This window comes from Hemiscyllium ocellatum, chromosome 20, assembly GCF_020745735.1.
Source record: "Hemiscyllium ocellatum isolate sHemOce1 chromosome 20, sHemOce1.pat.X.cur, whole genome shotgun sequence".
Lineage (NCBI taxonomy): Eukaryota > Metazoa > Chordata > Chondrichthyes > Orectolobiformes > Hemiscylliidae > Hemiscyllium > Hemiscyllium ocellatum.
The window spans coordinates 40,994,795-41,012,904 of NC_083420.1; the positions used below are offsets into that span (position 1 = coordinate 40,994,795).

Genomic DNA, 18,110 nt, shown 5'->3' on the forward strand with positions numbered 1-18,110 from the left:
GCAGAGAAGTGTTGTTTGAACTTGTGCATGAAAATGTTGGCATACTGGGATGCAAATGTGGTCCCCATGGCTGTTCCATGTGTCTGGATGAAGAACTATTGTCAAAGGTGAAAATGTTGTGGTCAAAGATGAAGCTGATGAGTTGTAGGATGGTGCTTGGAGATTAGCAGTTGTTGGTATTGAGTACTGCAGCTGTTGCAGTGATGCCGTCATCGTGGTGTATGCTGCTGCAGAGTGCCAAAATGTCCATTGTGACGAGGAATGTTCCTGGTTGAACTCGACTAGTTAGTGGGTCTGAATTTCTGTAAGAAATCTTTGGTGTTGCGGCAGAAGCTGGGGGTCTCCTGTACAATGGGTTTCAAGATGCCCTCGACATAACCAAAGAGGTTATCACACGGGTTTCCATTGCCTGACACAATGGGATGACCAGGTGTGTTGGCTTGGTGTATCTTTTGAAGGCAGTAGATGTCCCCTACATGAGAAGTACATGGGATGAGAGTGCATAGAGAACTCTGTAGGACTGGATTAAAAGTCTTGATCAATCTGTGTGTTCTTTGGTCGGTAGTTGCTTGTAATGTTCCTGGTTGTTCGGTTGCGAGACCAAGCAGATGCCACAACAATGGATGAATAGACACTGTGCAACGATCGCCAGACAGGGATGTTCCCTCCCAGTTGGGAACACTTCAGCAAACAGGGACATTCAGCCTCAGATCTTCGGCTGACCATCCTCCAAGGCGTATTTCGGGATACACAACAATGCAGAGGCTGACAGCCAAATATGGTACCCATGAGGACAGCCTCAACAGAAACCTTGGGTTCATACCACAGTACAGGTGATCCCATTACACTATACACTCTCACACACACACATATCTGCACTCTTACGTACACACACACTTACGCAGACCCTCTCTCATACACACACTCTCTCAAACATACACACATACATCCCCAGAGAGGTGCACACTCTCAAACATACACTCTCACACACACTCACACCCTCTTTCCCACACACATAAGCACACACACATACTCTCTCTCTCTCTCTCTCTCTCCCTCACATGCATGCACATACACCTAAGTCTACGGAGTGAATTTGCATTTACAGAATTGTAATTGCAGATACATTCTATTTTGTTCAAAAAGCATACAATCTGCAAGCAATCAATGCTGGCAGTCACTCCATGCAACATTGTATAAAGTTCTACATTGGAAATAGAACCAGTCTGACTCAAGATTGGGATACAGACAGACTCTAACCTCACACCTCTAATGAATTGTCTGAGCTGAGATGTCATCATTTTTTTATAGAACCTCAAGTTATCTCAAGAATGTGATTTGGAAGAACTTCTGGGATTTATGTATTCATGAACCAAGACCTGCAACACATTCTAAAAGATCAAAGACTTAACAGCAATCTAGGTTTGTTCAATATATCGTATCAATTGCGTGCATGATACAATTATCTTTTGCTATAAATTGTGAGTCTTATGATCCTGCTCCAAGCCTACCTGATGAAGGAGCAGTAATTCTAAAGCTACTACTTCCAAATAAACCTGTTGGACTATAACCTGGTGTTGTGTGATTTTTTTTAACTTCATCTACAGAGAGAGAGAGAGAGAGAGAGAGAGAGAGAGAGCAGCTTTGCAGACACAGAGACAGAGCCACAGAGAAAACGACTGTGTGTAAATTTACAAGAGACTCAGGAACTATTGTAAGCTTAAGGGCCAAGTAAGATTAGGGATAGTATGTTTAGTATTAAAGATTATTGTAATTTTGTTCTAATATTATGGACTGTTTTGTATTGGTCCAGCTTGTGTTTATGTTGATTTGTCCGCTTTGGTGTTATGGGACACCTGGGTAAGTTCATTCAGAACATTCTGCTTGGAGTTTTCAATAAGTTTTCAAAGAGGAAAGACAAGTGGACATTTGGAATACAAAACAAAAAAGGCATTAATTAGCCAAATTAAAAATTCTACACAAACTGCTTTTCTTTGAAACAAGGTATTTGGAGTGGCAGAGTGACGCGGTGGTTAGGACTGCTGCCTCACAGCACAGGAGCCATTCTTGCACATTCTCCTGGTGTCTGCATGGATTTCCTCCTGGTGCTCCAGTTTCCTCCCACAGTCCATAGATGTGCAGGTTAGGTGGATTGGTCATGGGAAATGTTGGGTTATAGAGATGGGGTGGGACTAGGTGGGATACTGTTCAGAGAACTGGTGTGGACTTGATGGGTCAAATGGCCTGCTTCCATGCTGTATGGATTCTATGATATCATAGAATATCATAGTTACCGTATCAAGGTCTGCAGATTTTATATTTCAGGTCAAATATGGGCTGGATCCATGGACTTGGATGGTTTGATTTGATGTGGATAATTATGAATAATAAACTGGTTTAGCTGAAGAACAGCAGGTCTGATCTTAAACGAAAAGCCACTTAATACCCCAACTCTGAAATAATCTGAATCACTGCACACCCTAACCAGCAAACAAAGGAGTGATATAACAAAACAAAGAACTGAGGATGCTGGAGAGTCCGAAACAAACAGAAATTACTGGGGGGTGGGGGGAACATAGCAGTTCCAGCAGTGTCTGCAGAGAGGGAAAAAAAGTTAACATTTTGAAACCACAAACCCCTCTTCAGAATAGTGGGTCACAGCCTCCAAACTCACTGGAGGAAGTCCAGCATGGACTCCTGGTCTCAATGTGAAGACCAGCACGGACTCTCTGCATTGAGGAAGCCTAGTATGGACCTCCAGCCTCGAGGTGAAGCCCAGCATGGATTCCCTCCTTTAGAAGGACTGTAATGAGATTAGATTCACTGCAGTACGGAAACAGGCCCTTCGGCCCAACATGTCCACACTGACCTTCTGAAGAGTAACCCACCCAGACATATTCACCTACTCCCTACTCATGCACCTATCATTATTGGCAATTTTAGCATTAAAAAAACCTGACCCACACATCTTTGGACTGTGGGAGGAAACCAGACCACCCAGAGGAGAAACAGGGAGAACATACAGACAGTTGCCCAGGAATTGAACCTGGATCCCTGATGCTGTGAGGCTGCTCCAAGGTAATGTAGAACTTTTACCTTTATTTCTTTAGTTTTCTAATTTATACCTAAGATTTTGTCCCTAGGTGCCTAAGATGGTGCTGGTAATGACGACTTTGCTGTATTCTTGTATCTCTAGACTTGAGTACATGTGACAATAACCTTACAGTAATTCTAATTCCTTTGTTCCCATTCCTAATCCTCTGTCAGGAGAGCATGCGCTGTTAGTCTCGATGACCTCACTGCTCCCCACCTGGGCAAGGGCAGCGCATGCGCGAAGAAGGCTCAGGTGAGCTGCAGCAATTCAGGATATTGCACCTGAGATTGGTCTTTTCATGAGAATGGTAGCAAGGAAAGTTTAAACTGTTATTTATGTGACGCGTTACCTTTAACATGTAAGATTAATACCAGAAACGTTGAACTTATTCACTTTTAATATGAATCGAGCCTCTGAATGAGTTTACCTGGAAATTCGGTGTCTACCTGTCACCAAAGTGATCGGTCAGCTATAAACCGGGATAAAAATAGAAAGTGCGGGGGAAACTGCCATAAACAGGACGAGGAAGCCGCCACCGCCTTTATTACCGTCTCGGGGATGTTCAGCAAACTATCTGAAACGTGACAGTCATCGACAGCAGCGCCTTCGTTCCTTCACGGAGTGAACCTGGATTGAGAGAGGATTTAAATGTTTGGAAGGTAGGTTGCTTGATTTCCAGTGTCCCCTTTGATGTTCATTTGTTGTAATTTTTACTCTTTTTTTCAAATGAAGAAACCCAACAAAATGCCCGGGGCCTCCACTGTTTCAGCACCCATATCTATAACTCCCTGAGCCTTTTTAATTATGAATTGTCACGCACAAGAATCAGATCTCTGGGCACTGAAACGAAACTGCTGTTGGAAAAATTTAAATATTTGGAGATTCAGACAGTGATTTCTTTTCTGTTTGCAATGCAAATAAGAAAATCCAGTATTGTGGGTTTTCTGTTTCCTGTATACTTTAAAATGAAACGTTCTCTTCATCTTCCTGCCTCAGTAATCCTCCTAACCCTATGGGGGGCAGTAGCAAAGCGAGTTACAGGCAGCTCTCTAATAAAGCTTGGAACGTTTATGAACATCTCTAAATCTGATCAATTGGTCATTTTACAAATTGGGATCTTGCTGTATGAAAATTGGATAATATGTTACAATGCTGAAAATGTGTTACTGGTTAAAGCACAGCAGGTCAGGCAGCATCCAAGGAACAGGAAATTCGACGTTTCGGGCCAAAGCCCTTCATCAGGAATGAGGAGAGGGTGCCAGGCAGGCTAAGATAAAAGGTAGGGAGGAGGGACTTGGGGGAAGGGCGATGGAGATGTGATAGGTGGAAGGAGGTCAAGGTGAGGGTGATAGGCCGGAGTGGGGTGGGGGCGGAGAGGTCAGGAAGAGGATTGCAGGTTAGGAGGGCGGTGCTGAGTTCAAGGGAATCGACTGAGACAAGGTGGGGGGAGGGGATAATATGTTACAATAGCAATTATATTTCAAGCTATTTCATTTTTCATTTACTTTAGAAACTGTCGTTAATTAGCAGAAGTAAATCTTTATAAAACTACTGTGGCAGATCACTTGGATGGGAAACTATCCTGTCGTACCAAATAGAATATTCTTGGTTGTGTATTGATTGAAAAAAAGTTCTGTTTAGTTAGGTACCCTAGATTTTATTTGTAGTTCTTTTTTTATTTTAAGGACTGATTCAGTGTACAGAAGAAGAAAGTCAATATGTACTCAACAAATTACATTGTTTTATGCACGTCATTAATTGACTCCCATTTACTATTGTAAATGGGGGAATTGCAATTCAACTTAGCATGTTTCCTTTACTTTTTCAGTAGCGCTGTTGCCTGAATCAGAAAATCATGGGATCGGGTTGCACTCTAAAGCACACATTAGAGATTTATATTTCAGTACAGTATGAAGAAGTGCTAATTGTCAGAGGTTCCACCTTTTTAAATGAGATTCCAAACCAATGCCCCATCTGCTTTTCCAAGCAGTTGCAAAAGACCCCAAGATGCAGCCTCGTAGAAGCATAGGAGCATTCTCAGTAATGTCCTCACCAATATTTAGATCTAAACCAACACGACTACAACAAATTATTTGGTTTTTTGTTGCTGTGCTGTTTGCAAATTGGCAGCTGTTTCCTCAGCAGCATTGACCACTTTAAAAGTATTTAATTGGCTCTAAAATGCTTTTTGACATGCTGGACATTTTCTTCTTTGAAAGCCTTTTTAGTCAAGCTCAGATGAATGGAAAGTTTATTCTCTCCTGCCACAAATGTCTAATTGGACGGCATCAAGGTTCAGGAGAAAATGAGAACTGCAGATGCTGGAGATCAGAGTTAAAAAGTGTAGTACTAGAAAAGCACAGCTGGCCAGGTAGCAGCTGAGGAGCAGGAGAGTCGATGTTTGAGCATAAGCTCTTCATCAGGAATGTGGGCGTGGCCCAAGGGGGCAGTGAGATAAATGGGAGAGAGGTGGGGCTGGGGGGACAGGTAGATGGAAATGCAATAGGTAGATGGAGATGGGAGGTGATGGTGATAGGTCAGAGCAGAGTGTGGAATGGATGGGTGGGAAAGAAGATAGACAGACAGAACAGATCAAGAGGATGGTGCTGAGTTGGAGGGTTGGATCTGGGATAAGGTGGGGGGAGGGGAGGGGAGGAAACTGGTCAAATCAACATTGATCCCATATGGTTGGAGAGTCCCAAGACGAAAATGAAGTGTTCTTCCTCCAGGCATCGGGGCTAGAATCTGGCAGTGGAGGAGGCCCAGGATTTGCATGTCCTTGGAGAAGTGGGAGGGGGAGTTGTAACGTTTAGCCACAGGGTGGTGAGGTTGTTTAGTGCATGTGTCTCAGAGATGTTCTCTGAAACGTTTTGCAAGTTGGCAGCCTCTCTCCCCAATGTAGAAGAGACCATATCAGGAGCAATAGACACAGTAGATGACATGTGTGCAGATGCAGGAAAATCTCTGCCTATAGCCTCCAACCTTATGGTCCAGGAAACCTGCACCACCTGATTCTACTTCCTATCTAAAATTCACAAACCCTACTGCCCCTGTCGACCATCGTCTCAGCCTGCTCCTGCCCCACCAAACTTACTTCCACGTACCTTGACACCGTCCTGTCCCCCTTCATCCAGGACCTCCCCATATACATTCAAGACACAATCCATGCCCTCCACCTCCCTGACTTTCGTTTCCCCGGCCCCCAATGCCTCATCTTCTCCATGGACATCCAGTCCCTATACATATCCATCCGCCATGACAAAGGCCTCCAAGCCGTCTGTTTTTCCTCTCCCATTAACCCAACCAGTACCCTTCCACCGACACACTCACTTGATTGGCTGAATCAATAATTTCCCCTTTGAATCTTTCCACTTCCTCCAGATCAAAGAGGTAGCCATGGGCACACACATGGGACCCAGCTATGCCTGCCTCTTTGGGTACATGGAAAAGTCCATCTTCAGCTGCTATACTGGCACCATTCCCCACCTTTTCCTCTACAACATCGATGACTATATTGACGCCACCTCATGCTCCCATGAGGAAGTTGAACAGTTCATCAACTTCGTTTTTTTAGATTAGATTAGATTACTTTCAGTGTGGAAACAGGCCCTTCAGCCCAACAAGTCCACACCGACCTGCCGAAGCACAACCCACCCATACCCCTACATTTACCCCTTACCTAACACTACGGGCAATTTAGCATGGCCAATTCACCTGACCTGCACATCTTTGGACTGTGGGAGGAAACCGGAGCACCCGGAGAAAACCCACGCAGACACAGAGAGAACGTGCAAACTCCACACAGTCAGTCACCTGAGTGGGGAATTGAACCCAGGTCTCTGGCGCTGTGAGGCAGCAGTGCTAACCACTGTGCCACCGTGCCGCCCCCAGCTTCCACCTCAAGTTCAGCTGGACCATCTCGGACACCTGCGTCCCCTTCCTGGACTTATCAATCTCTATTTCTCGTGACCAAATCAATACGGACATCTACTACAAACCCACCGACTCCCGCAGCTACCTGGACTACACCTCCTTCCAGTCTACCTTTTGTAAAAATGCTATCCCTAACTCCCAATTCCTCTGCCTCTGTCTCATCTGCACCCAGGAGGATCAATCCCACTGTAGAAAATCCCAGATGGCTTCATTCTTCAAGGACTGCAATATCCCCTCCTATGTGGTCAAAGATGCTCTCCAGTGCATTTCCTCCACTTCCTGCACCTCTGCCCTTGAACCCCACCCCTGCAATTGCAACAAGGACAGAACACCCCTGGTCCTCACCTTTCACCCCACTAACTTCCGGATGCAACGCAACATCCTCTGCTATTTCAGTCAACTACAAACCGATCCCATCACCAGGGATATATTTCCCTCCCTACCCCTATATGCGTTCTGCAGACACCATTCCCTTTGCCAGTCCCTTGCTAGGCCCATGCCCCTCACCAATCCACCTTCCACTCCCGGCACCTTCTCTTGCCACTGCAGGAAGTGTAAAACTTCTGCACACACCTCTCCCCTCACCTCCATCCAATGCCCCACAGGATCGTTTTATATCCGGCAGAGATTTTCCTGCACCTGCACATATGTCATCTACTGTGTCCATTCTCCCTATGTGGTCTCCTCTACTTTGGCGAGACAGGATGCCAACTTGCTGAATGTTTCAGAGAACATCTTTGGGACATATGCACTAAACAACCCCACTGGCCTGTGACCGAACACTCCAACTCCCCCTCCCAATCTGCCAATGACATGTAAGTCATGGGCCGGCTCCACTGCCAGATTCTAGCCACCCTGATGCCGAGAGGATGAACACCTCGTCTTCTGTCTTGGGTCCCTCCACCACATGGGATCAATGTTTATTTCACCAGTTTCCTCATCTCCCCTCCCTATCTTATCCCAGATCCAACCATCCAACTTGGCACCATCCTCTTGATCTGTCTAATCTATCCATCTTCTTTCCCACCTATCTGCTCCACGCTCCACTCTCCACTCCGGCCTATCACCTTCACCTCCCACCACCATCTACCTGTCGCATTCCCAGCTACCTTTCAGCCCCCCCATCCAGCCCCACCACCCCTTCCATTTATCTCTCAGCCCCCTTGGGCCTCCCCCACATTACTGTTGAAGAGTTTATGCTTGAAACATTGACTCTCCTGTTGCCCTGATACTACCTGACTGGCTGTGCTTTTCAGTGCCACACTTTGTGACTTTAATCTCCAGCATCTTCAGTTCTTACTTTCTTCCAAAAGTTGAGAGCCCTAATTGAACCACTCTGTAACTATTTAAATTCCAAAGATTACAATGCTCTTTGTTTAACCACAATATGTATTTTGACTTTTGGAGTTCAGGCATCTATCTCATGGCCTACGTTGCATTCCCTCCTAGGCAAACATATCCATCCAAAGTGGTGTCCTAAACTGTTCAGATCCTTCAGCAATGGTCTAATTAGGGCCTTGTATAACTGGAGGATGGCTATTACCCTTTTATGAAACAGCATTCCATTAGATTTTTTAATTATTTCCTGTTCATGTTCATAATATCTTAATGATCTATGTATTTGGGCCCCACAAGTCTTTGTTTCTAGCTTTTCACATTAAGCAAATTTTTTTTGCTAATATTTAGAATCAAAATGCTTGAGTTGTCATGTGTTCACGTTGAAATTCATATGGCACAATTTTCACTACTCACTTAGTGTTTCAATATCTCCTTGCATTTTCTGCTTCCATTTATCCTGATTACAGCACTGTCTTTCTTCCTATTGTTGCTAAATTTGGAACTGTGACTTCCTACTCCATCATTTAAGTGTTAAGAAGTATTTTCAATCATTGAGGCCCCAACATAGGTCCTTCAGGACTTTACTAGCTACACCTTTTCAATAACAGTGCCTGATCATTATTTCCTACTGTATGATTCATTCCATTCCTCAGTTTCTTTACTGAGACAATAATTTTCCGCAATTTACAATCTTCAATTTTAGCTACCAATGTCTTTTGAGGCAACTTTACCAAATACCTCTTGGAAGTTCACAGAACTATATTCAATAGACATTCAGTTGCCCACTATTTTAGCCAACCCTTCAAATTGTTTCATCAGGTTTGTCAGGCATGACTTATCCTATGTTACTGTCAGGTAGAAGCTGTAACTGTACTGAAATAATGTGGGAAATTGCTCAGGTATGTCTTGTATACAAAAGGCAGGACAAATCCAACCCAGTCACTTACTGCCCCATCAGTTTACTTTCAATCATAAGTAAAGTGATGGAAGATGTCACCAACAGTGCTAGCATGCAGTACCATGCCCAGCAATAACCTGCTCACTTTTGCTCAGTTTGGGTTCTACCAGGGCCACTCAGTTCCTGACCTCATTATAGCTATGGTTCATACATGGAAAATAGGACTGAATTCCAGAGGTGAGGGGAGAGAAACAGGCCGTGACATCAAGGCTGCATTTGACTCAGTGTGGCACCAAGTAGCCCTTGATTCCAGTTTTACAATGGAAATTTTGAGGAAAACTCTCTTCTGGTTGGAGTCATACCTGACACATAAATGGTTTTGGTTAGAGGTCAGCCATTTCATCCCCAGAACATCTATGCAGGAGTTCCTCAGGATAGTGTCCAAAGCCCAGCCGTTTTCAGCTGCTTCATCAATGACCTTCCCTCCGCCATAATGTCAGAAGTAGGAATGTTTGCCAATGATTGCGCTGTTCACAATTCTCAGATACTGAAGCAGCCCATGTTCAAATGCAATAAGATCTGGGCAATATCCAGACTTGGGCTGACAAGTAGCAACTAATGTATGTGCCACACAAATGCCAGACTGTGATCTTCACCAATAAGAGACAATCTAACCACTGCCCTTTGACATTTAGTGGTGTTACCTTCACTGAATGTCCCCCCCCTCCCCACCACCCCATCCACTTTCCCTATGTCACCTTTCTTACCTATAAAATCAGAAGATGAAAACTAACCCCTTATCTTGGGGTTTTTATTTTGCTCTTTAGTACAATTAATTTCTCTACTACAGTTCCCTTGCTAATGTTATTTGTCCGCCCCTGTTCATGTTTGTATAACGGTATCCTTGGAATGTATGGCATACTGACCTCTATTCTACACCAAATTCTGATGCAAAGTAATTATTCATCTGTATTCCTACAGATTGGGACACATAGTCCATTGTACTTCTACCAGCTCTCTGAATAAGCTATTAGTTAGCCTCACTTACCTTGTCTTTCCTTGTAGCTCAGGATTATTTTGGATTTTGAAAGTTAATGTATCTGCTTTCATTACCCTTAATGCAATGCATGTCAGATGATCGCAACTAGTTGAGTTTGAAAAAAAAAGTTCCTGACATTACCCTTGTGTTTTTATCAATTTCTTTATTCATTCATGGGATGAGGACATCGCTGGCTAGGCAGCATTTATTGCCCTTCACTAATTTGCCCAGAGGGCAGTTAAGTGTCAACCACATTGCTGTGGGTCTGGAGTCACATTCCGGCCAGACCAGGTCAGGATGGCAGCTTTCTTCTCAAAAAGGCTTTAGTCAACCAGATGGGTTTTTCTTACAATTGACAATGGTCATCATTAGATTCTTAATTCCTGATATTTATTGAATTTAAATTCCACCATCTGCTGTGGCAGGATTCAAATCCAGGTCCCCAGAACTTTCTCTGAATTAACAGTCTATGATAATACCATTGGTCATTGCCTCCCAATCTCTCGTGATGTTAAATCTTGGTTGTTGTACCACTTGCAAAGGTTTAGCACTATTTTATCCGAATATTGATTAGTTTGAAGTCTCTTTTGATTACCCGATAAATTTTGAGGTGAAAGCTGTTGTTGGATAGAGCTCCTGACCCACACTGTGTGACTGAAAACTAACATATTGTGAAACTGGTTTGAAAGGAAATTCAGACTGTGATTGACCTTTTCAGTATCTAATATCCCCTCATTATTGGATGATGGAAAGAGTTTCAAATAGTGCCACAGAAGTTTTACTTCCACATGTGAGTGTAGACAAGCCCTTGGTTTTAGGTCTTGTCTAAAAATGGCAGTTCCAACAATATGAAGTGAGAATCTCTGCTTTGATTTTGTGCTTAAGTCCCTGAAGTAGAATTTGAACAACAACCTTCTGACTCTTCAATAAAAGTGCTGCCCACTGAGCCAGTGTACAATATTTCTACATCGAATAACTCTCAATTTCCTGGTAAATCACAATGGGTTATTGCACAATAAAACTGAGGTGATTGCATCATTTAATAGTCTTGCAGCATATAATTGTATGTGAACAACTAAACTGAGCAAACACACTAGGTTTACAGTCAAACCTTGGAAAATATTGAAGCAATATACTGTTACAATCTAATTTTCTGGCTCAGGAAATGATTTTGAAGCTACCATTCTGACATGGAAAATGTAGATACATGTTTTGAACTGAATATTTGGCCTCAGTTCAAGTCATTGGAATGATTGGAAGCCAAGTTACACCCAATGCCAAGCCCCTGTAAATCCCAACCAATAATGAACTAAACCTGCTGCCACATATTCCCTTCTACATACTACATTGAGTAAGCATGTGAAGTGTTTTTTGAAGGTTTCATCATCTAGGATGTGAAATAACCTGATAAACACTTGAGTCAGTCTGAGGCCTGGGATATCTTTTGAATCTCTGAGCTATGTTATAGTTTCACCATACCTTGGTGAGGGCACTTTCTTCAGGTCACCCAATATTGATATTAACACCCACAAAAATATGGTGGTGGTCTTGATGTGTAACCTCCTATCGTCCTACGTGCCTTTGTGATATTTGTGCTCCTGTCGTTTTGGACTTTGGTGTGAGGTGTAACAATGGTGCAGTGATAGTGTCCCGAACTCTGAGGTTTAAGACCCAACTGCACCAGAGGTGTGTAAAAATATTTGTGAACAGGTTGATGAGAAAACATCTAAAAATGGAAGCACTATAGTCTTGTTCAATATTGTTGTCACCTTGTTGTCATATCTACCTCATCTAATGATAATTGAAGTTGAAGTTCGACTCAAGCTAGGTAATCGTACTTTTTCTTTACTGGTGCCTATGACTCAGTGCCACATGGACTGATGGGTTGCCCTGCGTATTTTCAATTTTAAAAGCATGAACTAAGGATTAGAGATACTTTGGCAAGGGAAATGCCAAAAATGAATCATTATGGCACCAAGCAAAATTCTGCACTCCATGTAAGTAGTCTGGAAGTAACCACCCACCTTCAATAAACTTGAACTCATTGAGAGCTTTACTTCTCTCATTCTGGCTCCGCATTAAATCCTGTTCACCCATCACTTCTGCCACTGATTGACCTACTTTTATTTCTAGTCTGGTAATATCTTAGTTATTATAATTTTGGTTTGCAAACTTTACACAGCCAGCACTTCCCTGTCTCCTTAACTTACTCTAGCACTACAACCTGAGTTCTTTTGTATTCCTCTAATCCTAGTCTCTAACACTTGTCTGATTTTAAACACTACCATTGACAGCCAGACTTTCAACAAATTAGGACCCAAGCTCTGTAATTTTTACCTGAAAATACCTCCGCTTTCTGTCTGTCGTCTTTTACATTCTTCTTTAAATTTACCTGTTTGGCCAAGTTTGGCTCAATTTCAAATTTTGCCTCCTCATAATCGCTAATTTTGATGCATCTTGGTTATTTTATTGCACTACTTAATGTAAGTTTTTATAATTATGTAATTTTAATGTCTCTGATTTGAAAGGGCCTTATGAATGTTTGATACAGGATTGATTTTTCTTTTACCCAATGTACACAGATGAACAACAGTGGAAGCCCAACATTTGCAGGAGTGACTCCAGTCAACTTGCTCACAACATTTGCTGCTTTGCATGTGGCAAGTACAAACAAGTCCAAGAATTTGAGCGTGTCCCTGGAGCTGTCTGTCAAAAACTCAAGTACAGAGGAGCAAAGGTTTTTCTTGGAGACACCAGCAGCACAGGCAATCTCTGGGATATTTGTTTGGGCAGCTCTGATTGTGACATTTCACCAGGTGAGATTGAACATATGAATTAGGAGCAAAGGTGGCACCATTAAGCACCAATCACAGCTTCTTTGACCATGCTAAATCACAAACCAACCTTCCCAGGGAACTCTGGGCCAAGAGCATTAAACCTGTTGTTCAGTTGTTGCAGTCCATCAAGAACTGGTTCAAAGGTAGAAGACGGAGGGTGGTGGTGGAGGGTTGTTTTTCAGACTGTAGACCTGTGACCAATGTAGTGCCACAAGGATCAGTGCTGGGTCTACTACTTTTCATCATTTACATAAATAAATGATTTGGATGTGAGCATAAGAGGTATAGTTAGTAAGATTGCAGATGACCCCAAAATTGAAGGTGTAGTGGACAGCGAAGAAGATTATCTCAGATTGCAACAGGATCTTCATCAGATAGGCCAATGGGCTGAGAAGTAGCTGATGGAGTTTAATACAGGTAAATGTGAGGTGCTGCATTTGAGAAAGCAAATCTTAGCAGGACTTATACACTTAATGGTAAGGTCCTAGAGAGTGTTGCTGAACAAAGAGTCCAGGTTCATAGCTCCTTGAAAGTGGAATCGCAGGTAGATAGGATAGTGAAGAAGGCATTTGGTATGCTTTCCTTTATTGGTCAGAGAGGGGAAAGATATAAAAGAGACCTGAGGGGCAATTTTTCACACAGAGGGTGGTACGTGTATGGAATGAGCTGCCAGAGGAAGTGGTCGAGGCTAGTACAATTGCAACATTTAAAAGGCATCTGGATGAGTATATGAATAGGAAGGGTTTGGAGGGATATGGGCTGGTTGCTGGCAGGTGGGACTAGATTAGGTTGGGATATCTGGTCGGCATGGACAAGTTGGACCAAAGGGTCTGTTTCCATGTTGTACATCTCCAAGACTCTATGATTAATTGAAATGAATGATTTATACAAGCAATGCAGTTCCCATCCCATAGGTTGGTGAATAAATAAATCATGTAAGGGGTGCAGTGTCGAACAGACCTTTTGAAAGCATATAATTTAAATTCTGGTGTGTTGATTGTTTATCATGGAATTTAAAACCATTGAAACTGTCCAACTGTTCTTGTATTTATACTCCACAAGAACCTCTCATTCCTCTTCTTTTAATTATGTTCAATCTTGTGTATATCTGGCTTTCCCTTAAGTGCATCTACATGACTGAATTCAACTATTTAATGTGGTATTTCATTTTAATTGTTCTGAAGAGATAAATCTCTCCCACTTATAAAATTAACTATTTAATAAAATAGCCATTTTATATTTATGATCGTTAGCTTCAGTCTTTCCCACAGAGCAGATGGTGTAGCTTTACATTCCTCAGATCATAATCATGACCTCTAGCTGGGAAGTGAATGAGGGCATGGACTGTTCTCCAGGTGTTAGATTGACTAGCACCATTCACAACTTGGACTGAACAGAGAAATGGGCTACTTGAAGTGCAGGAGGTGCTAATGGAATGATGTGTGCTGTGTATAATTGCTGTTTTCAGGGAGAACAGCATTAGGGGAAAGTACTGGTTGTTTATTTTAAAAGCTACACTTAAATTTTAAAATGTTCACAGTAAGCACCTTCATTACTTCATTGAGTAATTAAAATGGATCCAAAGTCCTTATATGCAACAGGCGGTTAATCATTCACAAAGCTCCAATGGTCATTTACCATAAACTGGTTCTAAACTGGGAATCTGGTCAGAATTTTCATAATAAACTAGTACCAGAACATCTGCTATCATGCCTTGCTGTAAATATGGTTTACAAGCAACAAATGTTCAGTGTGAATTGGTGATTAAATGATCATTAGGTTTTGAAGTCTTAAAGATTGCAGGTGAAAGAAAGTAGCTAGGGTTTACAAAATCTTTTGCTTATGGTGTTATCCCATAGAATGCTGGAACGTGAAGCTTTGCCTGTGGTTGTGACAACAGTGTGGTGCTGGTACTATTGCCTCAAGATCATGTGTCCCATTTCAGATCCTTGAGTATGAAATCGAGGCTGACATTTCCAGTGCAATGCTGTTGGAGTACTGCCATTGTTGAGAGTATTGTCTTTTTGCTTGAGGTGTCTGTCCAGAGCTTGTCTACTCCCTGACATAGGCGAGATTCGACAAACCACTTCCCACAACCTACTTACTATCCTGGCTAACATTATTGATTATTTGCAGATGACCTCATTGCATGCAGCAATGTCATACCAAAAAACAATCTGAGTACTGTGTTTTCTACATTACAGCTGGTTAAAATAGTACTTATGGTAGTGCTACTGTTCTAAAGTGTTTTGAAAAAATTTAGAAATCTGAAGAACATTATATGATTGCAAAGTTCCCTTTTGTAGTATGATGGGATACATTTAAGCATCACACCTTGAACCTGAACTGTTAGCATGGCTTTAAACAATACTAGTGTTTGATTTGGCTTTGGCCCAATTATTGACTTTGCAATTTTAACTCTAAAGTAATTACCTGCAGTCTTGACTCCAGAGAACAACGTTATGCGTGCAATTCAGTTTCTGCTGATGTTTGACTATGTATATTAGACCAAGGTTGCTGGACTGTTGCATGTACTGGGATATTAGAATACCCATACAAATTTCTTTCAAGCATAGATTTGTTTCTCAATTCTACACCATACCTGACACTGTGTTGTGCTCTCCAAAGAATCTACACTGTTGGAGTTGTGGAATGCTTAGTTAAGAAAATAAGGCATTCAAATTTTTTATCTTCAAAAAATGCAAATAGGTACACTTAGAATATTTGATGAAGTTTAAATCCATATTCCTATTAATGTTACCACCAGAAACTCAATGTGAATTATATCATTCTGGATGTAGATTTGTTTACTGAGCTGGAAGGTTCATTTTCAGATATTTTGTCACCATACCAGGTAACATCATCAGTGAACCTCCGGATGAATCTCATTGTATCATTCTAATTTAGGATTTCTCAACCAAAGAGACAATAGTGCTAAGACTGAGGGACAGGATGTACATGTATTTGGAAAGGCAAGGACTGATTAGGGATAGTCAACATGGCTTTCTGCATGGGAAATCATGTCTCACAAACTTGACTGAGTTTTTTGAAGAAGTAACAAAGAAGATTGATGAGGGCAGAGCAGTAGATGTGATCCAAATGGACTTCAGTAAGGCTTTCGACAAGGTTCCCCATGGGAGACTGATTAGCAAGCTTAGTTCTCATGGAATACAGGGAGAACTAGCCATTTCGATACAGAATTGACTTGAAGGTAGAAGACAGAGGGTGGTGGTGGAGGGTTGTTTTTCAGACTGGAGGCCTGTGACCAATGAAGTGCCACAAGGATTGGTGCTGGGTCCTCTACATTTTGTCATTTACATAAATGATTTGGATGCGAGCATAAGAGGTACAGTTAGTAAGTTTGCAGATGATACCAAAATTGGAGATATAGTGGACAGCAAAGAGGGTTACCTCGGATTACAACAGGATCTTGACCAGATGAGCCAATGGGCTGAGAAGTGGCAGATGGAGTTTAATTTAGATAAATGTGAGGTGCTGTATTTTGGGAAAGCAAATCTTAGCAGGACTTATACACTTAATGGTAAGGCTCTAGGGAGTGTTGAGAGGCATTTGGATGGGTATATGAATAGAAAGGGTTTGGAGGGATATGGGCCAGGTACTGGCAGGTGAGACTAGATTGTTTTGGGATATCTGGTCAGCGTGGACAGGTTGGACTGAAGGGTCTGTTTCCATACTGTACATCTCTATGACTCTATAACTGAAGCAAAATACTGCATGAGCAGAAAATATGAAATGAAAATAGAAATTGTTGGAAAATTAATGGGTTAGTCAGTATTTCAGTTTGGTGAGTAGTTGTATAATCTTGTATTTTTCACTTTCTAATCAAGTTTGAAGTAGGAGCAGGAGTCAGCCAATTACCTACGAACCTGTTCTGTTATTTAGTAAAATCATGGGTGAACCAACGATAGGCCCCAACTTCACATTTAGAGATCTATCAGCAGGAACTTAGTATGGGAAAAGTGGGAGGAAATAAAGGTTTGTGATGGTGGTGGGAATGAGTGATTCAATGAAAAAAAGCGGGAAGGGGGTCAGGTGATACACTGCAAAAGCAAGTATAAGAAAAAAATGGTATCATGATGTGTAAATGTCAACAGCAGGACCATTCTAGCACTTGTTGCCTAAAGAAGCGGGAACAAAGGGTTATGATGCACCTACCAAGACTCCTTGGGCCAACTCATTTTAGAATATATTCTCTTGAACTTCAAAGAGAACAAGCTAGCAAGTAGATGTAAATGGAACCTGGTTACGGAGTGTTATTTGCTCTGGGCTTTTATGTTCCAGTATTAATTGCAATTTTGTAATGTTCTTCCAACGTACCTAGCTTGTTATGTGGCTACATCCAGTCACATTAAACTTCTTTGATAATGCTTTTTTTCAAAATATTGAATGCAGTAACCCTCTTGCTTCCTCATTTCTATCTCATCCTAAAATTCTAAATGCTGCATTTGTAACAATTTGATTTCGTCTTCCACACCTTGCTTTCCTATGTTTGAGCACATTTCTCTGGCCAATCTCCTCGTACCCTGCCCAACCATTCTTCTCTTGTTGCATTATATCCCATGATTCCATTTAATACTTTGTCATGTGAAAAGTGAGTATCAGAGGGCTGTTCTCTTAAAAGGTATTAGATGCTGTTCCTTGATGAATGTTTTGCATAAACCATCTCAGGAGAGGAGGGCTGCTACACTTAAATGAGCGAACTAAGCATAGCCTTAGAATCAAACCTGAGACCATTCTATTTTGGATTACTCTGCTTGCTATCAGCAACAACCTGTATGTATATAGCACCTTTGACATCATGAAAACATCCCACAGCATTTTGGGAGCATCTCTGAACTAAATTTGGCATACGCCCCATAAAGAAATTTTAGGACCAGCTGACCAATGGGGTGGTCAGAGGGAAGTTTCAAGAAATGCCCTCCATGAAGCAGAGAGGTTCAGGGATTGAAT

The 18,110-nt window shown here is 42.0% G+C and overlaps 1 protein-coding gene across 1 annotated transcript in view; it reads left to right on the forward strand.

Annotated features, from left to right (window-relative positions):
- Nucleotides 1-3,322: 3,322 nt before the first annotated feature.
- Nucleotides 3,323-18,110, forward strand: part of tmem184a (transmembrane protein 184a) — a 51,704-nt gene continuing 36,916 nt past the window's right edge. The window contains exons 1-2 of the mRNA XM_060840786.1: nt 3,323-3,753; nt 12,885-13,118. Coding sequence (XP_060696769.1) covers nt 12,885-13,118 — 234 coding nt within the window. The 5' untranslated portion in view covers nt 3,323-3,753. The remainder of the gene's footprint in view (nt 3,754-12,884; nt 13,119-18,110) is intronic.